The 27,500-nt window shown below is 43.1% G+C and overlaps 2 protein-coding genes across 3 annotated transcripts in view; one reads left to right on the plus strand and one right to left on the minus strand.

The window, feature by feature from the left end:
• The window catches only part of ARSG (arylsulfatase G), a 97,342-nt gene that overhangs the window by 5,457 nt on the left and 64,385 nt on the right, over positions 1-27,500 (plus strand). The gene's annotated exons all lie outside the window — the stretch shown is intronic.
• SLC16A6 (solute carrier family 16 member 6) lies at positions 1,930-17,160 on the minus strand. 2 transcript variants are annotated; one of them, XM_054573079.1, is made up of 6 exons: positions 17,042-17,160; positions 10,074-10,312; positions 8,505-8,648; positions 7,784-7,912; positions 4,949-5,767; positions 1,930-3,883 (listed from the first exon to the last, which is right to left on the minus strand). In XM_054573079.1, exons 2-6 carry the CDS (start codon positions 10,303-10,305, stop codon positions 3,633-3,635), a joined length of 1,575 nt encoding a protein of 524 aa, XP_054429054.1. In that variant the 5' UTR covers positions 10,306-10,312; positions 17,042-17,160; the 3' UTR covers positions 1,930-3,632. The 2 variants fall into 2 exon arrangements, with proteins under 2 accessions (XP_054429054.1, XP_054429056.1); XM_054573081.1 differs by lacking the exon at positions 17,042-17,160 and having other exon boundaries at positions 10,074-10,339.

Consider the following 27,500-nt stretch of genomic DNA (forward strand, 5'->3'; position numbering starts at 1 on the left):
TTTCTGTTCTGCTTCTTTGTTGTTTTCTTTTTTAAATTGCTGGTAGGTCTGTATTTATTGTGATTTTATTGTTCATATATATACTTTTAATCATCACCTGAGGACATGTTTATTGATTTTTAGAGATAGAGAAAGGAGGGAGATAGGGAGGGAGAGAAACATTGATGTGAGAGAAATACTGATTGGTTGCCTCTTGCATGTGCTCCAACTGGAGACCAAACCTGAAACCTAGGCATGTGCCCTGTCCAGAAATCAAATCCACGATCTTTCAGTTTATGGGACAATGCTCCAACCAACTGAGCCACGCTGGCCAGGGCTGTTCATATTTTTTTATCTTTTTTTCTTTATCTTCCTAAAGAAGACCCTTTAACATTTCATGTAATACTAGTTTGGTGGTGATAAACTCTTTTAGCTTTTTTTTTTGCCCGGGGGAACTCTTTATCTGTCCTTTGATTCTAAATGATAGCGTCCGGGTGGGTTTGTGCACTGCAGCCTCCCTTCTCACACGGGCGGATTTCCACAGCCAGCCTCGCGTAGCTCCCTCCTCGCAGCGCGGGTGCTCCGGGCCGCGGAGCCTGGTGTGGGGCTGAGACCCCTTACTCCTCAGTGGGGACCATGGCAGCTGAGATGTCTCTCCAGATTCTCTTTTTTCAAACTATAAGAGAAAGTTTATTGAGAAAGTTACAGAGGCCGAAGAAAGGCCTTTGGAAGAAAGGGGAAGGTAGCATGCGTGGGGGAAGAAGAGGGGCAAGGAAAAGAGGTGGTGTGCTCGCAGGGGGGGGGCTCCGCCTCCTGAGAGCACTCCCTCTGGATTATCGCGGGTGCGTAGAGCTAGACAGGTTCACATCTCTGCCCCTCCTCCCAGTCTTGATGTGCTGCTTCTGTAAATCTTTAGTTATAAAGCTTCTGTTCAGCTAGTCTTCAGGTTATCTGGATTGATTCTTCAGTCATTTAGTTGTAATTTTGATGTGGTCGTGGGAGGAGGTGAAGGCAGCTTCCACCTCCTCCGCTGTCTTCATCTGAATCCAGTACCTATTTGTCTTTACGGCCTGTGAACTAAAAATGGTTATTATAGTATAATGGCATTGAATAAAATCCATTTTCCATAAATCGAGTTTTATGAAAGTCAAATTTCAGTACCCATGAATCAACTTATACCGAAACATCCAAGATAATTCATTGATATATTGTCTATGACTATTTCTCCACTGCAACAGCAGAGCTGAATAGCTGTGACAGAGCCCTCACAACACCCAGAGAGCCTTAAATATTTACTCTCTGGATCTTTACAGAAAAAGTTCATCAACCTCTAGCCTGGAGAGTCTGCGCTATTTGCTTAGGGGTTAGAACAGTTCTTAGGATTATTCTATAACTGAATGGTCTTAACTATTTCCACTTAAATACAGTTGAGAGGCTGAGATATTATTCTGTGGCTACTATGATATCATTTCACTCATGTATTTTTCATCTAAGAAATAAATTCAACAAATATTTCTTGGAAATCTTTATGTGTCTCTAGTATAGTTAAAAGATTTTTCAGAAAAGTTTTTACAACTTTAATTAATTCAAACAATAAATGCTGATGAGTCAGTAAGAAACGAATCAGTCTCTTTAAATAAAAAAGCCATACATTTATTGCAAATCTAGAAGTACCAGAATGTCCGTAGTACAGAACAAATCAGCAATCCCGTTTTAATTTTCTTCCAAACATTTAAAATCTTGATTATTGACAAACTGAAATTGGCATACATTTTTTTTTCATGCAATTAACAGAATGGACATAGAGCACATAGTTCAGAAATCAGTTATAAATATTAAATTGTATTTAACATTCATAGTAAAAATTGTTATAAAGTGCTGAAGTCATGTAAGTTTGCAACACTGCCACAAGCTCAGAGTCCTTCTCCAGCAGTGACAGAGATCTGCTACATCCACCTTGTTTTAGGTGTGTCTTTTTTTGATAGACACCTTGTCATTTCCTGTCCCACCCTCCCCAGAGGTTTACAGATTGTCCTATTTCTATGGCTGATAAAACGCTGTACAAAATATAGCAGGTGGTGATGAACTATGCCACTTTCATTTCAGTGCAGAGAAATATTCAAGCTTTGTGTACCTGTAACCAAACTAGGCTTGTTATATTGTTTCCCCCTGAGTTGTCATAAATTAACAGTAAAGATGAATAAGGATGGAGCAGCAAGCATTGGCCATTACCTGTAGTGAGATTCAGTATGTAGGAGTAAGGAACCCACCTGTTATGCTCACATTTGCCCTCTACAAAAAAAAAATGGCTAAAATGAGAAATATTATATGTGTAGTATAACTCCAAAAAAACAACCATCAGTTAACCTGGAAACTCTGGCAACTTAGAGCAATCAAGGTTTATATAAGATGTAAATTGCAGCTTGTAACTCATGATGGTAAAATAAATGTCCCTGCTGCCCCATGTGAAATACAGAAATGCTCCAGCAGTTAGATGTTTTCTTTTTTTAAATCAGAAATGCTTCAACAATTCAATGAAATATAATTCTGATCAAAGAAGATCCTCAAGTATTCATAGGTGATAAAACATTATTTTAAAATGCTAAGGCAATTTGCTATTCATTATTTTCTCCCTATAAATAGCACGTGTTGCCTTTGATCAAATTGAAGAACCATAACAACTTGGCCTTTATGGACTAACTTTACAAGAGTAGTATTCTTTGAGGCATTTAAAGGATTGCAGAAGGGAGGTAAAAATGCTGCTTATGTCCCAGATTATACTTCTTTTGATTACTTTAATCATCCTAGAATAACTTAATAATAAATAGTGGTTTAAATTAAAGACACTACAATCACATATTTCTGAATAATTAAAAGCAACAGGAAATGCATTTTTGAATGCTATTTTGTATATTCTGTGTGAAATACTTCTGGTAATGACTGGCCATAAAAAAGAAGTGGGAATCTTCACATTCATGAGTTTCAAGTTTATATATATATATATAATATATAAAATACATATAAATTTATATATAATACATATAAATTTATATATATATATAAATTTCCATTTATTAGCCAAATGTTTGGTCTTAAAGTGTACTTCATTTCCATTGAATATTTGGATTATTAAGAAGCTGTAAGTTTTCAATGTAAACCTCAGTATTTTTCAAAGGGTTTTAAACAATTTGTTCATATTTCTGAAAATGAGAAATTTTAAAACTGATTTAAGATTTTTTTTGAATGGCCAATTTCATTTCAATGACCTGGGCTAGATATTGTTTTACAAGATAGCCGTTTTTATCACATGTAAGAGCTCTTAAAACCACTTTGCCAATTTATGTCACTATTTTAAAATTGGAATGTGAACCACAGTACTTCTATATATCTCTGTATTGCTATGGAATATAGCCAGATTCACGTATGGAAGAATGTTTGGTTGCTTTTGTTTTGGCTTAAAGAACAAGCAAAAAGAAAAACTTAAAAATAAAGAAAAGGATGTTGGTAGTGGTGTTCATGTATACATTCCCTTTAAAATGTCGTTTTGAAAGTGGGTAGAGTGGTTAGCTCCTCCACACCACTGTGTCCCCAGGACGCTGTTCCCCGCCCCCCGCCAACCAGCCAACAGGGTGGCTGATATATATGAAAGCCTGTCATACGGGCTCCATTTTCACTGGAACTTTATGCTCATTCTTCCCAAGGTCCATTTCAAGAAAGTCTTCCGGTATGTCTTGTAAAGCTCTCCCACGATAACTCTCTGCCTTTGCTTCACCTGCATGATGACGCTGGCATAGTCCCTTTTTACATGGTCTTACAAGCGCGAGGCACACAGCGGCCAAGGACATGCCAGCCGCACAGGAGTAGAAGGCTCTGCTGTATATCTTGCTGTGGTCCACCAACAGGCCTGGGAGAGAACACTCACGTGTTAGCAACCTAGACACAAACCCTTCTCACCCAGGCTCCCCTCCAATTCAGAAACTTTGGTGTTTCTTTGCTTTCTTTGTTTCTCTAAAGAAAAAAAAGTGTTGAAGGCAGGTATCTTTTCTAGACTGGGGGAAAGACATAAATCAGACATACACCATACTTGTTAGCAGCTGAGAAAATTGTGTTGATAAGATGTCTGCATGGGCTAATCTGTCGTAGTAGAGAATCTAAAACATGCTTCTTCGAAAAGGCAATATTCTTCAGAGAGGGGAGAGCTCTATTATTCTCACTTGGGCTCATTTCAGGTATCTTTTAAGGTGGGGTAAGATTTCTAGCCCTTGTAACTTTAAGGACCTATGTCAGGTCTAAGACAAGACCATGTCCTTCCTACAATGAAATATTCTATAGTAATGAACTGAGTGAATGCAGAGTGCTGTTCTGTGCTCAGTTCCCCAACACCTAAGAAGGGAAGGTGACTTACAAGTCTCTTAGTTCTGGTTTTCTAAACGTCAGAGGACAATACAGTCATAATCCATGGGCCCCCCTCTAGCATTTATAAGGCAAGATGGTCAGAAAGGCCAGGGCAGCGTGGGCTGCGGAGTCATTTGGGCACTGATTTACTATTTGACCATCAGCTCACAATCTTTGACCTTCAATTTCCTCACATTTAAATCAAGATAGTTGCTCAGGTCACCTCTAATTCTGCCAACTCTATAATTCTATGAAAGTATTAAAACTAGTATATTTTTAAATTAGACTCGGACAGAACGCTACCATATTTAATAAGGAAATATTAAACATTATAGATTATGTCATCTATAGTACAGTGCCTACTTTATAATATAATTTCCATTTATAGCCTATAAAGCTATCTCCAGTCTTTCTTAATAATATTCTTTGCCCTAAACAGTGTCATCTTGAACTAATATGATTCAAGTTGAGAAAGGCTACAGATGTTCCACCTGTCCCACTTTAAATTTTAAAAAAAGGTGGTGAGGGGGGAAGGATAGTAGACAAGGGCTTGGATTTTGTGTATTTAAATTACCTGCAAGCGGTGGTCCAGCTAGTGCTGCTATGCTCTGAAGGAAGACATAGACTCCAGCAGCAGAAGACATCTTCTCAATTCCCACAACATCATCTTCAGCAAGCAGTGGAATGTGGGTACCTGCTACTGTTCCAATCATAACACCAAAAAATATGCTGCAGGACATTAAACCCCAGAATTCAGTAGCAAAAGTAAAGGCAAACAGAGACATAGTCAATAAGACGACGCAGATGAGCTCAATGTAGATCTTACGAATGGGCTCTCTGTTTAGGACCAAACCAGCTCCAATTCTTCCAAAAACTTCAGCAATAGCCATTGTAGATAACAGAAAAGCAGCGCGGTCCTCTTCAATGTCCAGGCTAATGCCCAAGGGAATGATGTATAAGGAAGGTGCAAAGAATCCCAATGTTGCAAAGAGACCAAATAATGCGTAACAAATGAAACTTTTCTCTTTCAAGATTGAGAAGTCCAATAAGGGGGCTTTATTATCACTGTGCTTGGAGCTGGTCTTCTCCAGGATCTGCTGTTGAACATCGGCCTTTGGCTCCAGTTCCATGTTAGCGTGACTAGGCACATTTTTAGGTGAGGTAGTTAGTTCTACTCCTGAGTCAATGGAATCTATTGAGGTGCGTGTTTTCTCATTTTCAAGCATATATTGTACTTCTTTTGGATTTTCGTGTCCAGTTATTTTCGGTGACCCTGGTCCTCTGATTGTAATTGGCCTTAGCAGTGCCCCGCAGATGACAATGTTTAACTGTAGTAGACCCACGAGGAGGAGACTGTATCTCCAGCCAATATTCTCCTTTAGAGCCGTGAATGCTTGGATAGGCAGGAGGGAAGCAGAAATAAAATGTAAGGTCAGACATCGACTCAAGACCCAGGAGAAAATATCAAGTAGAAATAGGGATTTAGGTTTAGACTTAGTTGTTTAAACAATTTACTCAGTAGGGTAAATGTGGCCAGCCTGTACTATATATATATCCTTTACTCTAGGTTTTAGTGCTTTTAGGAATCAATATGGAGGAAATGTGCATAATGATTATATATAAAACACAAATTTTCAGCCTAGATCTCCAAAAGAGTTTTGGAGGATGCACTTTGCCAGGTAGAGGCAAAAGAAGTGAAATAAGTTTATGACCTACATCAAAGTTCAGCAAACAGTGGCCTGCAGGCCAAATCCAATCCTCTGCCTCTTTTTGATAATAAAGCTTGACTGGAACACAACCACACTCATTCATTTGTATGGTCTGCAGCTGCTTTGGTGCTGTAACCGCAGAGTTGAGTAGTTCTGAATGAGGCTTCTAGTCCATGAAGCCTAAACTATATTTACCTCTGGCTTTTCAAAAATAAAATATCCATCCTCTGAGCTACAGCATTATACATCCAGTCATTCAATCCTTAGTAGTAATGCATTAAATACAAAATAACTAAGGCTCTAAAAGCTGGGTGATTATCTCAGAAGGAAATGATACAGTTCTCCAGTTTCCACTTTGTGGAATGTCCTTAAGCGCCTGAGCCCTCCTCCTCCTCCTCCCTGCCAGTTATTTGGGTCCTAGGCTGCTGACCAGATGCAGCCTGAAGGGTGGGCGGGGTACCCAAATGTGAGGCTGGGAGGGGGAAGACCAAAGGAATCATAGAGGTCCTCAGTTATAGCAGGAAAATTCAGGCCCCATAAGACCTTAAAGTACTTTTAAAATCACCCCAGAAGGTGATAAGATGTTCATTAGAACTTCATTTTACTACATTCTAACTCCTTGAGTGCTGACAGTCAGGTATGAGAGACATGGTACCTTGGTTACCACAAGACAGGCCCCACATTCGTGGGGGGCTCCACTAACTTTTGTGGCATAGGTCTGGCTCACATCTGTTGTTCCCCATTAATATGGAAAAGCTAGAACTGTAAAGTACTTCAGGCTTGGGTATTTCGATGTGTTAGACTCATTTGGCAATAATGGGTCTAATTTCTTTTTCTCTGATATTTCTTGAATTCTCTCTGGTACCAGGGATATGCTTGGTGCTAGGGAACAAAGCCCACCAAGATGCAGTTTCGACTTGTTGAGCACTCAGGCTACTGATGCTCCCCTCAACATTTGATTTTGAAAAATTGGAAACCAGCAGAAAAGTGGAAAGAATGATACTAAACGTCTGCTTGTACTTTACCTAAATTCCACAATTAACATTTTTCTCTCTCTGTATATTTATATGCACTCATATTTTCATTTTTCCAAACTATCTGAAAAGCTTTAGACATTCTGACATGTTACCCCTAAATACTTCTCTATGTATCTCCTTTGAACAAGGTGTAATCCACTGACACAGCCATCAAAAGCGGCAGAGTAAGAAATGAATCGGGGTCTCCAAGGTTACCTGTCTACTACTTGTTAGTGTAATTCACAAGTTAATCTTAAGACAGGAATTAAACCAGGGATAAATATTTCACTGTCAGATGACCCACACACAGATAATAAAACCAACTTTATGGGCACAATTTAAATGCACATTGAAAATGGCTGTTTTAACAAAGGAGAGAAATAACAGTATGCAAATTCCAAATTGTTATTTATTTTGGAATCGATGTTTCAAGCCTTGTTACTGCATGTGTGCTCTGTATTCTCCTATTTGCGTAGACTTGGACTAGGATTAAAATGTTTGAATTCCTAAATGGGGGTAAGGGAAGTTAGATCCCCAGAATGTGCTGGAGAAGAGAAATACCCTTTCATTATGCATACAGTTACTGTCCTCCAGGGGCCGACTGTGGGTAAGTCGGTGAAGCAAGAATAGCTGAGTGGCTTTCCCTCTTTCACATTAACACACAAACTATTTTGATCCACCTACCTGGTGCAAAAGCAAACATAGCAAAACACTCTCCTGTGGAAGCGACTGCAGTGACCACGGAGCGTCTCTTGTCAAAATACTGCGATAGAATGGTGACAGTGGGGAGAAAACTGAAGCAGTACCCCAAACCTGTGGAGGGGAAAAAGAACAGTGAGAACCACGTACTGATGGAAAACGTGCATTCATATGTATATATGCATATAATATATATCCACACCTAGGTCATACCAGTCTAAGTGTGTATCTGTGTACCTATGTCTGTCTGTATGAATGCATGTACGCATGTATCTGTCTATCAGCCAGCAATGTACTGACTTTAAGTGAAAAAAGTTTTCTCAGACCCCCAAGAATAAGCAGAGCACACTGCACCCTTCCCTTATTTCTCAGGATCCTCAGACCCTGTTTTGGGAAATAGTGGATAAAGAAATTAAAATCTTATTTTGTGAAAATAATGTCTTTTGGTGGCAAACTATCACTAAGGAGGTTTTCTTTCTCATTGGTAAATATTAAAAATCAGATAAAAACTTTGGGGCATTGAGAATAGATGCTCTTATCCCCTGGCGTCCACATAACCCTGTTCAAAACCACTGATCTGGGACACCATTACTTTTAAAGAAGAAAGGGAAAGAGAGAAAGAAATAACCCTGCCATTGAGTCCCTCCTTCCCCCGCCTTGTCCTTCAAACGAAGTATCTGGAAAACTTTTGAGCAGAAACGCTTACCGGAGATGATGCCAATCGCGATGTACATGTGGTAAACCTCGCGGGAAAAGGAGGCCACCACCATGCCTGTGCTAACAAGCACTCCTCCCGCCATGACCACCAGGCGGTGTCCAAAACGATTGCTCAGGACAGTGGAGAGCGGCGCTGCAATAAAAGAGCAGAGTGTGACATTTTAACTTCCAGAGGTGTAAGTGTTGGCTTTAATACAGTTCCTGCTTTGAAGTCTTGATCATGGAAGGACAATGCGTAATACGTAACACAGAAGCATTAGCTTTAACAAGATTCTCTCGTACGTCTTGAACATGCAGAGACGATGTACACTATATAATACATTTTATGCAATGGGTACTTAGTTCAGGAATTATAGTTCGTCCTTGACCACCATGGGTTTGAACTCGGTGGGTCCACTTATGCTCGAATTTTAAAGAATATGCAGTCGGTCCTCCTTAGCCCCAGGTTTTGCATCTGCAGATTCAAGTAACTACAGACCGATAACAGTATCTTTAATGTGCGGATGGGAGTCCACAAATGTGGAGGGCTGACTGTATGCATTGATCTATGCCATTTTATATAAGGGACTTGAGCATCCATGGATTTGGGTATCTGTGGGTGTCCTGGAACCAATCCCCTGCGAATACCAAGGGATCACTGTTAAGTTTTTGACTGTTTGGGGGTTGGGGTCCTTAACCCCTGCATTTTCAGTGGTCAACTGTATTTCAGTATTTGGTTAAATTAGACAATATATTCTTTGAGCTCCTTAAAGAGAAAGCCAGAGTAATGGTATAAAATTCCATTTTTATATTTTTAAATGAAAGATCTTGAGTTACGATGAGTGTCTATAAAATTCGATATGCATTATATTTGTTATTCTGTAATAAAAATGGGTTTTCATTTTCCTATGATTGCTTGAATGGTTTTATTTTTGATATTCACTGCTTTGCTTTCCTTTTAAAAAAGTTCCATTCAGGGTCCAATTTTAGCTTAGTTCCCCTTGATTTTTATGAAAATGATATGAAAGTACAGTGAATTCTCCATTATGCACACCAACTGGACAACAGTGATGGGACAGATAATTCTAAGTGGCTGATGGCTGTACTTTACGAAGCTTCCTTCCTTCCTTCCTTCCTTCCTTCCTTCCTTCCTTCCTTCCTTCCTTCCTTCCTTCCTTCCCTTCCTTCCCTTCCTTCGGCCACATTTTCATGTGCCCAACATAAGCATGTTTTTGTGAGATCAGGGCCTAGAAGGCCAAGTACTTTTGATGTTGCTTCTTTAAAAATGGTTACAATCCCACAGAACTGGGGGGGTCACTGCTGTCCTCAGAGTAATCTACAGCATCCTAAGGATCCGCACACAGCCAGTGTCCAATACATGTGTGTTAAATTGAAGGCAGTCGAGGCTGCCAATACGGCTTTTTCCCCCCTTCAGCTCCTTGACCCCTTGACCACCACATCACTTGGGACTGGAAAGGGCGAAGAAGTCATAGAGGAAATATATCACAAACACAGCAAGTGCCGCTATGCAGTTAGGCAAAGTAAAATTAATAGGGTTTAAGCTGAAAGATATACTAACCTGTGAAGGTTAAGGTAAACACACATATTGATATTATCCATGAGATCCTGCTATTAGATTCCTCAAAACTGTCCATTAAGTCAGTGAAGAAGACACCAAATGACTTGATGACACCATAGGTAAAGACTTCAACAAAGAAAAAAGACACAGCTACTGCCCAGCCCCATCCTCCGTCAGGCACTTGAGTATAAACATTGGCTCTGGAACAAAGCTGTGATTTCTTCTCGGTCATTCTTAATCTGAAATGAAAAGTTAGGAAAAAAATCAGACCAATAATAGCACGAAGGTTGATGATTCTAACATTTTTTAGCAAACATGACAAATAAGAACTACTTACCACATTTCTTAGGTTGATGAATATTTACATCATATGTAGTTAGTATAACGTCTTTGGATAATAAAACATATAATGGAGCCCCCAAAGAATGTGGAAGTAAGACTTCCAAGCTGTGACAACTAAGTGGGAAAAACAAATAAACATAAAGCATCAGGGAAGATATTTAGGTGCAGTTTGAAGGACAGAGAATAGCTAAGAGACCAAGCATCAATGATGACCTTGAACTTGAAGACAAGTTAGGCCAAGGAAGACTGAAGTGACCAAAAGGTGTGTTATCAGATATGAAACCTAGGAAAAAAGCAGGCTGGGAGGCAAACCGTGACAGTGCATCTACCATCTTCCCCGGGACTAGTGCCTGGGACGTCCTTTGCATCTCCGCTTGATGCTTCTGACCATTCAGATTGTCCAGCTACCTCTCTTTGATCCCATTTCCCACTCAGTCAGCAACTTTATGATTATGATCAGGGTCCACTGTGGATGGACCGACATGGACAGAACGGGACTATAAATTCAAATGCGGAAACTGGGAGTTTGGCATGAGTAAGTTACCAAAATTGATCACCCGTTGGTGCATTAGCAATTGAATGTCCACGTGCGCTGCAAATACTACGCAAGAATATAGTGACCAAATAAGGCACTGCCAACTTGTGGGGCCTGGACAGCCAATTAACTTAACCTTAAGTTACCCCTGACCTCACTAGACTTTCCATTCAAACTGCAAACAAGCTGACTTGTACCCTAACACCACTAAGTAAGAGGTAACACTGTATTTCATGCTGGAGGGGGAGAGAGTTTAAGCCTTCTGCATTGGGCTCTACCGCATGAACACTGGTTTTCAAAGACTCGGCAATTACATATACTTCGAGACACTGATATGTGGTTTTAGCCCAACTAAAAATTAGTATCTATGAGTCCATAGAGTCCATAACTAAAAATTAGTAATAATGAGTCCATGGTTTTACTGTCTTAATTGCAACCCACCTTGAGTTTAAGAATTCTCTACAAGTATACAGCTGTATACATGTGAACTTTTAGGGTGTCTCTGTATCTTTTCTGTAGCCATTAAATTACGTTAAGTACTAAGGCAGGTTTTATTGATCAATGGAGAGTAACTGACAACAGGATACGACCTCATCTATCCAGTAGATTTGCCAATTTCTGGTATTAGGATCTAATATTCTGAATTTACTCTATAAATCTTAAAAAGCAGCAAATCTGAGCCTCGTTAATATAGTTCACCCTATTGATAGCGCCATTCCCACAGTAGCCTACTACTTTGAGAGGATTATATATGCTCACTTTTAACCTATTACCATCAAGTATCTGGTTGCATGAATTTGGGCATAAGATGCTTTAAAGGAGCTTAAGCTCTCTGCAGCAAAGGCCTTTGCATTTCCACATGTGTTAAATGTGTCATCCTGAGAGCAAATGGGAAGGTGGGAAGGGCAGTTAAACAGCTCAAGATGTTAGCTGAGCAGCTACAGAGCAGTTGTCACGACTGTTTCCCATTCTGGAAAGCAACTGATGTAAGACAGGAGGCTTGACCTGAGCCCGTTAGCAAAGGAGCTTTTCACAATACCACTTCCTCATTAGCCTTTCAAAATTCATTCCCAAGATGAGGCAGCTGGAGCCGGAGTGACAACAGTACTAGACTTAAGATTTACAAGGCCCCCGCACCCCCACCCCCCCGGCCCAGCCCCTAGTATTAACTTTAGGACAGTGTTTATCCCTAAAGAGGGGGTCAGGAGGGAAGGAGGGGAAGGGGGTGGGCAGCCTACAACCCAGATCCTCAGCCATTACCTCTTCCCTTCTACGTCCTCCCAGGCCAGTAGTTTGAGCTTTTGCTTGCAAAGCCCACCACTTTACTAGCCTCTTAACTGGTTCCTCATGTCCTGTAAGATTAGTCATCCGAAATGCTGCATTGTCACTTTTTTTTTTTTTTTTTTTGCTCAGTGTTGCAATGGCTTTCCTCTTTCTGAATGGCAAAATCCACATTTGTCTTGACTTCCAGTGTTCTTCAGAATTGAACCCCAGCTTATCTTTGAAGCCTTATTTCTTCCTGTTCTAGGACTTGACCTTGACCCACCTGCCATGGCCAAAATGGACTCCTTCTTGCCCTCCAGGCTCCAACCAGCTTGCCTGTGGCCATGCTCTTTCCCCAGGCTGGAGGCCCCTCGATAGCTGGCACCTGTAAGGCCCAGTGCCATCAAAATCCTCCTTCCCCAATGCTTTCTCTGACTGGCTCCATCTAGGGGGCTTTCTTCATGTGACAGGTATCATTTAATAATTGGGTATTGTTTACTTTCATGAGTCTTTCTTATTTGGTCAATTAAATTTTAAGCTCACAGAAAACAAAATCTGGATCTCTCTCTCTCTCTATGACCTGTCCTAACCCAAAACCAAGTACCTTGCACATAACTCTTTATTTTTTTCAAAAGTCCCTCTGGGTGCCAGGTCCAAAGTTAGGCCTCGGGAATCCTACAGTGAAAAGACGGAGATGGCCTCTGGCTCCTTGGACTTAAATGCTTGTTGAAGATTATAAGAAATGTGAAGAATGACATGCATACTTAAAACCATCCAGCCACGTCTTTCCAGAGTTCAGCACAGTCAGACAAGTAGAACTGTCCAAGGCCATGTTGCCATGATCATTCTGACCTAGAAGGGTGCACATAAAATCTTAGAGTCTTAATAGAGGACTCACAACTAACCAGAATATAAACATATTGGGATTAAAAAAAATATTGGGATAAAATCGATGAGGTCCCAGAGAGAGACTGAATCTCGCTCTTTGGACTAAAATCACTGCAGGGTGAAGACAGAATCTTTTTGTTGTAGTGCATTTCGACGAGCAGGACTAGACTGCCCTTTTGGTACAGGGATGTGCTTATCTACCATCAGCAGAAGGCTCTGCATCAGGCCGGCATTTAAGTTCCGGTGATGGGTGCCCCTCCCTCCTTTTTTGCCTGTCATGACAGCGATTTGCATGTCCATGATCGGTGGGATTAGGGTTCACTAGTAGCCCCAGAATGGAGTTGGAATCACAGAATGTTAGAGCTGAAAGGGAATTTGGACCTCATCTTGTCCTTCTCTTTGTACAAAGCTGCTTATTTTGAAAAATGGGAAAACTGACCCCCAGAGAGGGGAAGGGACTTGACCAAAATGTTCCAGAATTGAATCTCCTGCCTCCTGGGTCCTGCTGTGTCAGCTCCCAGGGAGGGGAATGTTTTATATAGATTGAGAAAACAATTTTTTTTCCAAAATAAAAGCTCTCTTGACTTCTGTACGTAAAGAGAGAGGCCTGTGACCTGATTTCCCAGTTAACTGTGTGACCTTGCTAAAGTCACTGCACCTGTCTGGGTCCGAGCTCCTCACTAGTTGAATCTTTAGTCAAAGAGTTTCTGGAGAATCTTTAAGGCTCCACCTAAACAGCTGACATTTCTGTATTCAGCACTGTTTCATAGCTCACCTGATTCCTCAGGCCAAAGCTGGCAGCCCGAGGAGACCAGGGAGCTAGGGAGGTGCACATGCTAGATGGTTCTTAGAAATGTGGGTGAAAAGCAGCTAGACCTTGGTGCGATCCACTCAGCTAGTTAGAAGATGGCAGCCTTTAGATTGCTCTATTTGTTTACTTTCTGAGCCTCTCCAGTGGGTTCCTTTTTTTTAAAATTTTACTTTACATCTGTGCAGTGCTCCTGAAGCTAGATCCAAATGTAACTTTCACTTGCACTCTTAGGTTTTTGGAGGACAGAAACCTTCTTGTTATTACGGATTATACCATAAAGGAAAGATGACCACCACCCCCATCCCCCGAACCCAGTCGTACTTTAAAGCTTATGACTTTAACATCCAAAAGCATCCTGTGCCCTACTAAATTTAGCTTTGAAGATAAGAGCACAGTATAGAATAATAATAGAATCACCTGGTTTCTAAAACAGACTGGATACTAATTTCTGTACTTTGCATGTCTGATCACACAGTGCAGGCGCCTACAGTGTAGTCAGCAGCTCTTTCCAGACCAAGTGCCTTGGCAGCACATATGGCACATGGTGGGTGCTCAATAAAAGTTTACTAAGTAAATTATGAGTCTTGGGGTGCTCGTGAGCAATGCACTGCATGCTCTGTGCTTAGAAAACAGAGTCATCAAGTGAGGAAGTCCCTGATTGCAGAATAAATGCTTTCCTGGACTGGTCTCCTTTCCTTTTTTCCATTCATTCAGCAGGCCACCTGGCTTAAACTGTGGGACTCTGTACTACAAAGCAAGAAACTAAGGTCTGAATTTTGAACTTGGTTACTTGGAAGCCTCTATAGATTCCAGAATAGGGAAACATCTGTCCTTTTTGGTTTTATGGTCATGTAAATATATCTGATGAGAAGGGATATTAGTTTTCTGTGAGGGGATCTAACTGAGTGACTCTGGTTTTGGGTGAATCACTTTGCTCCTGGATGGTCAGTGTCCTTAATAGGTAAACAATGCAGACGGACTAGATTCCGATGATCTCAGACCTCTTTCTGCCCTGAGAAACTGTAATTCTAATAGGCTTTGACCCTGACTTGCTCTAAGCTACCCTTTTTTTCCAACCCATGTTGGGTCCTCTGACGCAAAGCCTATGCGTGGGTTTGTCTCTTTGAGGCCCATCGGCATTATTTGTGAAGTTGTTTACAATCTTGGGGAAATCACTTGGTCTCTAAATTCCATCATCTGTGGAAGCAGGGGTTAGACCTGGCCGTAAAACTGTATGATTCTGAATGTGGGTTCCTAGCTGCTGTTTTGTCTTCACCCTAATGCTCTTCCGAAGGAAGGATAACAAAATACACTGGGCAGTTTGGAGTATATCCATCCTATGAGCATTTGGTTGTCTCAACCTTAAATAAATGCATATTCTGCCAAAGCTTGTTGAGCTGCTATGCCTGGGAATTTCACTGTGATTTGGTTTGCTGAGAAAAGATTTGACCTGGGGGCATGAAGAATATAAAATATCGGATTATTATAGACCATCAGAGTGTTAGTCCAGGGCCAGTTCAGAGTATAGTTCAAAATGCAAGCTTTGGATGGAAATTGTGGTAGCTGCTGGTATAAGCAAAGCCTAGGCAATGCATTGCCACTATCCGTTTTTCTTAAAGGCGTAGCCTGGATAAGCTTACAAGATCTCTCTGGCCCCATTTGTCAAAATCATTGTGTATTTAGGTGAAGTTCATTTGAATTCTCTATTAAAAAAAAAAAAATCCCGAACCTAACCTGTACAGCTGCCTCAGCAGCTTTGAATCACTGGATATAACCGATTCACCCACTTTACAAGACCATGCTGCTGAAATCTGAGCCCCTAATTTAAGTGTCCTCCTCAGGAGTTCCACTGAGGAAAGTCCTCTTTTGGAAACCACAGAAGGAAAGCTCAGGGTTAGTGGTACTTATTAAGATAGAGGGAGCTTTTCCACTTGGCTGCATTGTTTATTTACATACTGTAACTCTCTACCTTGCCCCCCCCTTCCCTTAATTATGAGAAGAGGTATTTCTGTATCCACCAGGCAGGATGTATTGACGACCCCCAAAATGCCTTTTAATCGTGCTTGGGACATGGGGAGATGCATCACTTAGAGATTTCAGCATAAGCACTTGGTATTCTTTGTAAACAAATCACTTTTTATTAAGATTTGCAAACTAGTAAGATTGCTGAGAAATGTCATTCTCCAGGATAGAGACCATCTCTTTCGAGAAAGAGCTAACACGGAGTGTCTAGCAGTGCACACAAAACTAGCTTCCAGATTGATAAGTTGCAATTGCTCTTCCCCAGTTGGCTTTGGGGAGCTTTTCCTAACATGCCTGTGTTTGGTGACATTTTATGTGCCACCTCACAAATTCGGGGTTGACAGAGGTTTAGTGTTTTTTTAAAAGAAGAAAAAACCGAGAAGGAAACAACCCATTTCCTCTGTAAAATCATCCTCCCTTGCTACAGAACTGCTCAGCTTCAGGGGCGCTTTCCTGTAGCTTGGCAGCTCAGGGAACCTTGGAAGTTGAGCGGAGCAGGCTTCAGCCGCTGACAGCTCTGATCATTAAGGTGTAGGACCTGCGCTCTGCAGGGAAATGCCTGCCTTCCCGCGATGGGCGAGGGGGTCATTCTTACGCCCCGGTTGCGAGCTTTCGGTGGGAGAGACATGGAACCCCACTTTCCCTCGCACTGCCTTAGTGGCCGCCCTGCGTGTGCGCGCGAGCCTAGGGAAGGTACCTCTGACATTTGGCACTTGGGACGCGCAGGCAACTCCACGCGGAATCCATGCAGGCGCTGAGCCCAGCGTCCCCGATTTGCACCACGATCTTGAGCCCCTAATCCGAGGCTAGGTGCACTTAAAAGGCCAAGCCTGCCTTTAGGTATTTTGCGGAACCCACTGTATCAGGGCTAAGATCATTCAACTTTCAGTTGCCCACACTGGCGAGAGCGCTTCATCCCTGTGACCCTGAGCATTCCGAACTGTCAGAGAAAATTTTTCAGAATAACCTCTACAAAATGTTAAGATCTTAAGTGCTTTCCTCCGCCTCCCACAACCCACCAGGCAAAAAAGCTCCTAACACATTAAAATAAAAACCCATACCCCATAATCAAAGTTTGAAACATGTAAAATAATAAAACCAACTCACCAAGTTAGAAGGGCAGAGAATAAACCCCAAAAGGCTCCCAATAAGGCGTAGGCTTGGCCTCCCCTCCTTATAAGCCGCTGGGTAACATGAGAAAGGTTTAACTCCTTAGGGCGTGGGCCCGAGCCTATCGCAAGTTGGTTCAGGAGGGTGTCACCGGCGCCCGCCCGCAGCGCCCCGCCCAGGCCCCCCACCTATTCCCGTGCCTGGGGCACCCCTGCCGCACCCTCCCCCCGCCCCCCACCCGCCTGCGCCCGGGTAGTGCGTGCTGCTGCCCGTCTCCCGGCCCCGCGTCGTTGCCTCTCCCTCTCTCTCTGATCCTATACCGGCTGCAGCCGGTCTCTGCCGGCCTCGGGGGCGCGCCGCCGCCGACCATGTGCTGCGAGCGCCGCGAGCGCCGCGGAGGAGGGGGCCTGTCTGGAGCGCGCGCGCTGGCCCACGTGTACCCGGTCCGCACCGGGCGCGCGCCCGTTCTGAGCCAAGCCGGGGGTCACGGAAGGTAACGGCGTCGCCGTCCCGCAAGGGGCCGCTCCCGCCAATGCCGCCGGGGTCCTGGGCGCGTCTCCAGAACCCGGCGCGGCATTGCGCGCCTGGCCGGACTAGATCCCGGCGTTTTGCCGCACTGCAAGTGGGGAAAGCGGACTTGTTCGGGGGCGTCTGCACCCTTTTGGCGAACACTCCCGGCCGGGAGTGCGCAGGGTCCCCTGGCCGTCTTCTCGCGGCTCCTCTGCGCGCCCAGTTCCACCCGCATCCTGAGGATTTGGGGGTGTGGGATCAGGGGCCCTGGGGATGGTCCCAGGCAGTGCATGCGGCTGTAGCGGCTCCGCGGACAGAACAGGTTCTTTCCAGTTTGAGTGTAAGCTGCGCGCGCGGCGCCGCGGTCCCCAAGTTCCTCTTCCAGAGCCCACTTCCCCCAGTTTTCGTTAACTCGTGCGCCCTCAGAGTTCCCGTTCCGGGAGGGCGGGAAGGAGTGTCGCAGTAGCCCCAGGGAGCTGGCGGCGGGGCTAAGGTGTCCTGCTCCCCCCACCCCCGCCGCCCCCGCTTTCTGCAGCTGCAGCATCCGCGTTGAGCGAAGGGATGTGGGCAGCGGGGCTGAGTCAGCATCCCCTGCCGGGGGCGCACGCGTACCGTCCTCTCCGGGCGGAAGCCGAGGTCTACACAGGTGTGTGGCTGCCAAGCCCACGGGGAACCTCTTGTAGCAGAGAGACCCGGTCGTTTAGGGAGTACGTGCCCCTCTTCCCGAAGTTCCCGACCCCAAGGGCACCAGGAATTCAGAAGGTAATGCACGGAAAACCTCAGTTACGAACCGCCCTGCGGACAAAGCGGTGTACGTCCGATTCCAAGCATTTCGGAGCCGGCGGGTATGCAGGCTCTGCTTTCTAGGGTCCACTTCGTATCCCCACGGTTCATTTGGGACTTGCTCGGAGGCAAAGGCCTTATTCTCCGCATTCGCCTGCCGACTTGGCACGGGCTGCGCTCTTTATTGGGGTTCGGATATTCTGATGTCAAACTCGAGAGACCCCGTTCCACGAGTGCGTCCACGGAGGGGTCGCTCCAAGGAGGAGTGGGGCGATCTGAATTTTGATTAAAAACTCCTCTTTGCTCCCTGCCTGATCTTCCTCATGATTGAAGGTAGTGTCTACTGGGTTAAATGCCTTTCTGTGCAGTTAATAAGCTCTGGCGTGGACTAGGTGGGGGCAGGTATGCTGGTGTAAAGTGCTCCGTTAGAGCCAATGCTGAACAATCAGGGGCCACTGATTAGCTCTGCAACCTTCTGAGGTGGGAGTAACTAAACTTCATAGAGCATCAACTTCCGAATCTGTAAAAGGGGAACAGTGATGGTGCTCTCAGAATGGAAGTGTTTAATTTATGATGTCTATGAAGTTCAGATCAAAGTGCTTATGGCAAACCCTCAATACCCATTAGTTCTTACTGTTATATTATTTATGGCTGACTCCTCACTTGCTCTGCAAGTGATGTTTTTTTCGAGTTGTTTTGTGAAGAATCCACACATAATGATATGTGGAAACTGATTGTAATTACTAAAATGGAAACCCTTAGTGCTAAAATGGGACAGGCTGTAGTGTAATCTTTGATATTTAGGATCTTACAGAGCATTGGGACCTGTCACTTCATTCAGTATGGAAATGTCATGTTTAATATGGCACAGTATCTGGTATATTTGAGTGTTGCTTAAGAACCTAGTGGTGCAGCCCAGCAGCTACAACTGAGTGAGAGCAAGTCACGGAAGGTCTTGGTACTTCAGTTTCTGAATTATAAAATTAGAGGAAAAATGGCTGAAAGCCTTAGAGGCAAATGAATGATTAGGGAAGTCACTTCTGAGTATTTTACCAAGTGAAACAGCTGGCTGTTGGAGTGACAAAACTGTAATAATATAATAATAATACATTATCAGTGTCATTTTTATTACTGTTATAATTTTTACAGGTTTGCTGTGTTCCCAACTTAATTTTAACTCCGTCGTCAGACTTACGCAGCTGACACTCATCTCTACTTTATAGATGAGAACTGTTGAGGCACAGAGCACTGGAGCGATTTGCCCAAGATTTCACAACACTTACAGACACACACTGGCCCACTTTGCAAGTAGAGTCCCTCTAAAGATCACATTTGCCACCTGTGCTTGGAAAACACCGAGTTGGCTGGAAAACCCAGCCACACACCAATGACTTTTGTCTGCTTGGTTAGAGGCTGCCTTTACCTTGTTCCTTCAATCCTAGTGAGACTAAGAGAGAGAACACCCTGGTATACTTCGCTCCTCCTGGGAAGGCAAAGAGAGGGAAAGCGCTGCATTGCCATGGTGATCACCCTCCTCACCCCCAAACAAAACTAACTCTGTTTAGTTCTAAATCCGAACAAAACAACCTTTGGAGTCGGGAGTACGGAACGAGAAAAATTAGGAAGTTAAGGGAAGGGTTCTTCTTCTTAGTCTCTTCTTTTTCAGTGGGCATGGCTGTAATGATGCCCTTAAAAAGTCCTTCAGCATGTTCTCTGGAAATCAATTGGCTGTGAGAACCATCCCCATTGCTCTCTTTTCTAGGCATCTTGCTTAGGGTTTATTTGCATGAAAACAGATTCCTTTGTGCAAAGCTGGCCTGCCTGTTCTCTGTCAACATTTATAGTCCTTCTAGTCTTCATGTTGGGTTGCCAGGCAGATATGACCCTGGCTTGCAAATAAGCTCGCTGCATTTACCAGCCCGTGAGAACTTCAACTTGGGGTAAGTAGATTGAAAGGAATCTTGTCTGGAGCTCAGAGGGGGAGCAAGCTTGCTTTTGAGGGCTAGGTTTTCAGAGCAGCCAGTGAAGAGGGGGAGCGCATTCAAGGGGCCTTCTGCAGGAGTTCTTGACTGCCCAGAACATCAACTCTCCTAAACTTGATTGTCTGAGAACCCACTGTGGCTCAAGCCTGGTGCGCTATTAGACCTGCACAGCTTGCCTTCCCCTGCGTAACCAGAGCCAGGAATGCACTAGGGTGACCTGTTCCACCTGTAAAGGTCTCTGGGGGAATGTTGAAATAGTACGTCAGGGAAATTGCTTTTCTTCAAGTCGTTATGTACCCTGCCCGTCCACCTTGTTAAAGATGCATTTCCAATAAAATTATCTTTTACTTAATACCTGCCAAAATTTATAATATATGTTTTAGTATAAATTATTACAGTAATATGATACTCAGTTCAGAAAGAATTTTTAAAATACTTGGAGTAAAGAATAAAATACTAAATTTCAATTTATTCATAATCTATTTCAGAGAAATAAGATAATTAAATACGTTGGAACATAAAAGTGTATTGCAGTGAGATAGAATGGAAATGCAGTTTTGAAAAAAAAATATACAATTTTTGAACTAATGGGAAATGTGCTCGTGATTTTTAAATGAAGGATGATGGTGTTCAAATTGTTTTGGTGTTTATATTACACTTGACACATTTATAAGAGTGGTTTAAGAATTTTACTATAAAAATAACATTTACAAATACAGTCAAAATGATATCTTTTGCAGTTATTTAAAGTCACGATGAAACATTGAAGATAACTTAAAACTCTTGGAGGGTGGTGGGGACTGAATGTTTATGTTACCCCCTCCCCAGTCTCCAAATTCACAGGCTGACCTCCAGGTGCTAGTATTTGTACACAGGCCTTTGGGAGGCATGAGGGTTAGATGAGGTCATGCGGGTGGGGCCCTCATGCTTCGATTAGTGCCTTTATGAGAAGAGGAAGAGAGAAATATCTTTCTCTGAGAACATACATTGAGGAAAGGTCGTGTGAGGATTCAGCAGGAAGGCAGCCAACTGCAAGCCAAGAAAGAGCAGCCAAGGAAGAGCGTTCTCACCAGAACTTAACCATACTGGCATCCTGATTTCAGACTCTCAACCTCAGAACGGTAAAGAAAGAAATTTCTGTTGTTTAAGCCACCTAGCCTGTGTTATTTCGTCATGTTAGCTGGAGCTGACTAATAGAGCGTTTATTATTTTTCCAATTTTTTTAGAGGCTATTCAGTCAATATCTTTGCAGATCACTGAGTATGGTCCATATTAACAGGATAAGAAAGACAATGTTCCCTGCCTTCATGGGTAAGTTCTCCCAAGGGATATAAAATAAGCCCAAGAATCACCAAAGTGGACCATGGAATGCCAGGTAGGGATTATATAATTTATCATGAAAGGTGCTATAAATGGAAGATGCACATGAGGAGAGGCTCTGGAGCCTGACCCTGAATCCGGTTCTGCTCTCACTTGCCATGGCCCCTTGGGCTACTTAGTTACCCTGTTTCCACCCCAGTCTCCTCATCTATGGTGAGGGATAATGCCCGCTTCGTGGACGAGGTAGGGCTTAGCCCTGGGTGGCTGGTTAACTGGGTTCATATGTTTAAGGAGTTGAGCCGCTTAGCATTGTGCTTGGGCCACAACGAGGCTCTGGACCTCTTGGCTGGGAGATTGAAGAGGATAGAGATCAGAAGCCTAGAGAGGCAGGAAAGACCTTGCAAAGGCTGGCCAGGGGGAGTCGTGAGGGGTGACCAGCATGCGAGGAAGTCAGGAGGGACGAGAGGGGATGCCGGGCCTGAGGACAAGAAGGTCACCTCCCCACCCATGGCAGTAGGGGAGGTGGTGCTCCAACTTCTGTCACGCCTAATTCCCATTTGGCTTGGTGTTGATGCTGTATCACTGGGTGCGTCTCCTCGCTCTGGAGTAAGTTTTATTTGATTTCAACACTGATACTTGTTCCCAGACTTCTCAGTATTCAGAGTTTACTGCTCCTATAGTTTTGTCATCCTCTCACTATTTAAAAAAAAAAAAAGAACATTGCTTTGAGGAGGCATCTATAAACTATCCCAAGCCTGTTGCAGAAGTCCTCAAAACAAAACAAAAATCAAAATTCTCAGAACCAAGTGATTTAAACTACGTTGCTTTTAGGATAAATAGTTATCATATTAAACTTTTACGACACAGTTGTGGGTCATGAAATCTAACCGGAGAATGTTGGAAAGTGCTGTGTCTGGGACCACTAGGTTTTACTCTGATTAAGTCAGGCTTACTTCGGATCATTTTTGGTGTTGCCCCACACGGCATGTTCCTCAAGGCCCCAGGAATAAAAACCTGCTCTCCTGCTATGTTTTTTGCCTAAAGGGAGATGCTGGCTTTCCCCATCTTGTCTAAACACGCGCAGCCCGTCCTGCTGTTCCCTGGAACAATACACAGTGAGAGGTTTTTGTTTTAACCCTTTTGAAGCAGTACACTTCGGCATTTCCAGATGAGTAGGGGAGGACACAAAGAAGCCAGAAGGATGCTGCGGGACTGTGGTATGGATAGGAGGCAAGGAGGGACTCTGCCCTGCCATGTTGGTGGGAAGCTGTGGTCTCCTTAGTAAGGGTAGATGGCAGGACGGGGTATAGGAAGTGCCCATCCTTCTGCCTCACACCCATTGCTCCTCTATCCGGGCAGCATCTGCTCATGATAGCCCACTCTTAAGCTGGACTGGTGAACGTAGTAGTCTCCCAGGTCACAAAACCACACCCCCGTGGACGTATGCGGTCCCTCCTCTCAAAGTGCTGACTGTCCAGGCCAGAAGACAGGACACATGTGTGATACTTACCCAAAAACAGCATTTCAGCAAGTGCAATTTTGAAAGATGAGAATCTCATAAAAAGAAGAACTTGAAAGGTCACCTTAGGTTTAAAAAGTGATGGGAGGAAGCTGGGCTTTCAGACTGGGATAGAACAGGCCACGGCCATAGTTATGTTAGATGCACTCATTTGGCAAATATCGATTGAACACCTCCTGTGCTAGGGACCAGGCTCAGGCAGTGGATAAGCCAGATATCCTTGCCCTTAAAGACTTTACATGCTAGAGTTGTAGAATTTCCTTGCTGAAGAACCTCATCCAATGTCATGGGCAAATAGTTCTTTTGCATGTTTCTGATATTAAAATGTAATTTCCACTTTCAGTTCTCATCAGCAAAGGGAGATTTTCATCACACCTGCCCTGCATCTCGACTTGACCTGTTACGTTGTCCAAAACCAGATTTGCTGGTAGGCAGCCTCCTCTAAGGACCGTGCCGCTGTTATCAGAGTCTGCCCAGGTACGGAGGCCTGGCTCAGGTTTTCCCCAAATGGAGCAGACAGCTGTGTGGCAAGGAACTACAGTTTAGAGCTTTAAAACTGCAAACTGGAATGACTTCACGTTCCCTTTTGAATTGTTTATGACCATGGTGTTTGGAGCTCCGACCTTCTTTGCGTTCAGAACCCAAGCAAAGCATGCTGACAAATAGTTGTGAAAAAGACTCAACCCATAGCCACAGGGAATCCAGATTTCAGCAGTTATTTTGCTTATTAATTTCAGTAATGCTCTGGGCTTGCATAGTACTCTTTCAAAATGTTCTCATATTTGCTGTCTCTTCATTCTGAAAACAGTCAAGAGATGGAATATAGCCAACATTTCTGAGTACTTGCTGAGAGCAGACACTTGTGTTGGATTATTTCATTTTCATGTTTTGTTTAGTGGAGGAAGTTTATTTTGGCTCCGTTTTTTGGGTGAGTGGGGAAACTGAGGTGCAAAGTGATTCAGTAACTTATCCAAAATCACACAGCTGATGAAAAACTATGCTGAATCCTAGACCCGCATTCTTCTGGAAGCAGGCCAGCACATCTCAAAAATCAGTTCCCCAAAAGGCAGATTTTCCAAGTAATCGCTTCACTGGATTGAGCATTCCACTCCCTGCCCCCAACTTTTGATCTCATCCATCCTTCTGCGCCTGCCTCACCCTCAGATGTTCTCAGATAAAAACTTATCTGGAATCTGTCTTAGTCTGCTTGAGCTGCCATGATAAAATACCATAGATAGGATTAAACAAGAGACATTTCTTTCTCACAGTTCTGGAGGCGGGACCTCTCAGATCAAGGTGCTGGCTAATGGGGATCCTGGTGAGAGCTCTCTTCCTGGCCTTCAGACAGCCACCTTCGCACTGTGTTCTCCTACGTTGGAGAGAGCAAGCTTTCTCCTGTCTCTTCTTATAAGGGCACTAATCCTATCGTGAGGGCCTCAGCCTCATGACCTCATCCAACCCTAATTACCTCCCAGGGGTCCAGTCTCAAATACCATTACTTTGGGGGTTAGAAATTAACTCTTGAATTTGGGGAGTACACAAACATTCAGTCCAAAACAGAATCCAATATATTTCATTGTAGAGGTGGAAAAGATCTGGGGAATGGATATATCTGCAAAAACATAAAAGATCATATGTAACATTTAAGAGAAAATTCCCTATTCTCATGAATAATGGAACTCTGGCATGTGACCCACTGATCAATGTTAATAAGACATGGAGAAAGATAAGATGTGGTGGACCTGCCAAAAATATCAAACCTGAGTCTGATCTTACCTCTAGATCTACAACTCAGTTTACAGGAAAAATAGAGGAATGGGGGACATTTTAAATGACATCATAGAGTGCAATCTGCCAGATCCAACATTTAAGAAATTTTATACGACAACCAAATTTATTTAGAAATACATTGCAGGGGAGAGAGAGGAGGAACTTATTAATGAAAAGAGAAGAAACTCATAAACTAAATGCAGTGTGTGGTTGGCTTTGTTTGGATCCTGAGTAGAACAAAGTGACTAAAGTAATCAGTGATGAGACAAGGGAGGACTTTTAAACACTGGATTTTTGATATTAAAAGTTAATTTTTAAAAGGGACTATTAATGGAATTGTAATTATATTTTAAAAGAATCCTTGTCTGTCAGAGAACCCTGTAGAAATGTTTACAGATGAAATTACATGATAATCTGGGGTTGCTTCAAAATAGTTGAGTATATGTGGAAGATGAGGGAAAGAGAAGTAGGAGAGGAGACAGAGAAAACAACCAGACTGGCCGCATGTGATAATTGTTGAATCTAGATACTGGATGGGTGTGCATGAGTTTCTCAACTTTTGTGTATTTGGTAACTTCCATAATAGAACGTTTAATAAATAAGAAGTAAGTACTGCTTTGTAAAACATTCTTAAGATTTTGGGAAACAGGCTTTCAGTGAGTGGATTTCAGGTAATTGACCTGGAGCCCTTTCCTCTTGACCACACCTCTCTTGAGTTTTCTTCTCAAGAGGAGAATAGGATTTTAGAGAAAGGATGTTCTGAGGCCCGTCTGCTCTTTCTGTTTTTCTGACCCGATTTCAAGGACCCAGATATAATTTCTGCATGGTGGCTGGGTTTGTAGATGCATGGCATGATGCCACCTCTGCTTTCCCAAATTGGTTCCTACCACATGGCTTCCTTCTGTGACAGTCCCAACAGGTGGTTCTAGCATCGAGGCAGGCAGGACATCATATGCCCCTGGTGAGTGAGTTTCCCCCCATCCTTGGGTTCACTGAAGTTATAGTCCCAACAGGGCCTGTCTTGAGACCTTCAAGCTTTAAAAAACAAACAGACAAAAAAAAAAAAAAAAAAAAAAAAAAAGACAAAACCAACAACTCAGCATTTTAATTATCTAAGAAGAATTGTTCTCCAAGCCTGTATGGAGCCATTCAATCAACAATTTCCTTTGCTCTAGTTGTAAGTAAGTATCAAGGATGTAATGTAGGAGGATAATGTCTATAGTTAACACTACTGTGTGGTATAGTTGAAAGTTTCTAAGAGAGTAGATCCTAAAAGTTCTCATCATGAGGACAAAATTTAATTGTATTTATATGAAATGATGAATGTTAACTAAACTTATTGTGGTAATCATTTCCCAGTATATGTAAGTCAAATCATTATGCTGTACTCCTTAATCCTAGACAGTGTTGTGTGTCTGTTATATGAGGTCTGTCTGGAAAAAGTCCAGCTATTATTAATATAACAAGAAAGGTTCGTGCGACATTGAGGTAGTCTGGCAGCCAAGCAGACTGGAGTGGAATGTGTGTGTGTGTGTGAACAGTGATGACTTCACTGTACTAGTCAGTGGGGGCAATAGATGCTGTTGAGTGAGCATGTGTACCGTGTGGCTTCCATATCAAAATGAGTGAGTAGATCAACACATCTGCATCAGATTTGCATTAAGCTTGAATATTCCTATGATTCAGAAGGCCGAAGTTATGGGCAACCGGTGATTGGCAGCTTCATTATGACAACATGCCTGCTCATGCATCATGTCTTATGAAGAGTTTTTTGGTCAAACAACACATCACCCAGGTGACTAAGCCCTCCCACAGCCCAGATTTGGCACCCTGAACCTTCTGGCTTTTCCCAAAACTAAAATCACCTTTGAAAGGGAGGAGATCTTCAGACCGTCAGTGAGATTCAGGAAAATACGATGGAGCACCTGATGGCCATTGAGAGAACTGTGTGAGGTCCCAAGGTGCCTACTTTGAAGGGGACTGAAGTATCACTGTCCTATGTACAATATTTCTCGTATCTTCTTTAATAAATGTCTCTCTTTTTTCCTATTACATGGCTGGATACCTTCTGGACAGACCTTGTATATCAGTAAAACTGAAAGAAAAAGAATGGGAAAAAATATTTTCTTTACATTTTCTGTTGAGCTAAGACTGAGGTCCCCCAGATACTCTCTTAGAAAGTTATCTTTCCTAGTTGGGCCAGCCCCCAACTGACATGTTAGGGTCTAGGGGCAAAGTTAAGGGCCATGAGGATGTTGGTTACACATAGGCATTAGTCACCTCAATAACTGTTTGTCCTGGCTTCCATGGTAAGTAGACTGTCTACTCCATTTAGGCTCGGATTAGGGTGAAGCCAAATTTAAGCAGGAGCTCATTGTAAGGGTCAAGCAAAGGCAGGGAGTGCTGCACCCTTAAATCTTGTGCCCTGGGCACTTAGCTTGGTTCTAGCACTGCCTCTCACCTTGCTGAGGCAGTGTACTCCTCACTTCTCAGCTTCTTCTCTCACCTGTCCTGTTACAACAGTTCTCCTCAGCAGAGCCGTCAGTAGTCTGTTGTTAGGATGTAGTCAGAA

The sequence above is a fragment of the Pteronotus mesoamericanus genome, unplaced genomic scaffold (assembly GCF_021234165.1).
Source record: "Pteronotus mesoamericanus isolate MK-2021 breed Mesoamerican mustached bat unplaced genomic scaffold, CSHL_Meso_final contig_246, whole genome shotgun sequence".
Taxonomy (NCBI): domain Eukaryota; kingdom Metazoa; phylum Chordata; class Mammalia; order Chiroptera; family Mormoopidae; genus Pteronotus; species Pteronotus mesoamericanus.

Excerpts from the sequence above, each read along its gene's own strand:
- SLC16A6 (XM_054573079.1), bottom strand. The coding sequence starts at position 10,305 with ATGACCGAGAAGAAATCACAGCTTTGTTCCAGAGCCAATGTTTATACT. Across the intron at positions 8,649-10,073 it reads GTTTACCTTAACCTTCACAG|CGCCGCTCTCCACTGTCCTG; the intron begins GTTAGTATATCT and ends CTTTTATTGCAG. Across the intron at positions 7,913-8,504 it reads CGCGATTGGCATCATCTCCG|GTTTGGGGTACTGCTTCAGT; the intron begins GTAAGCGTTTCT and ends TCCCCTCCACAG.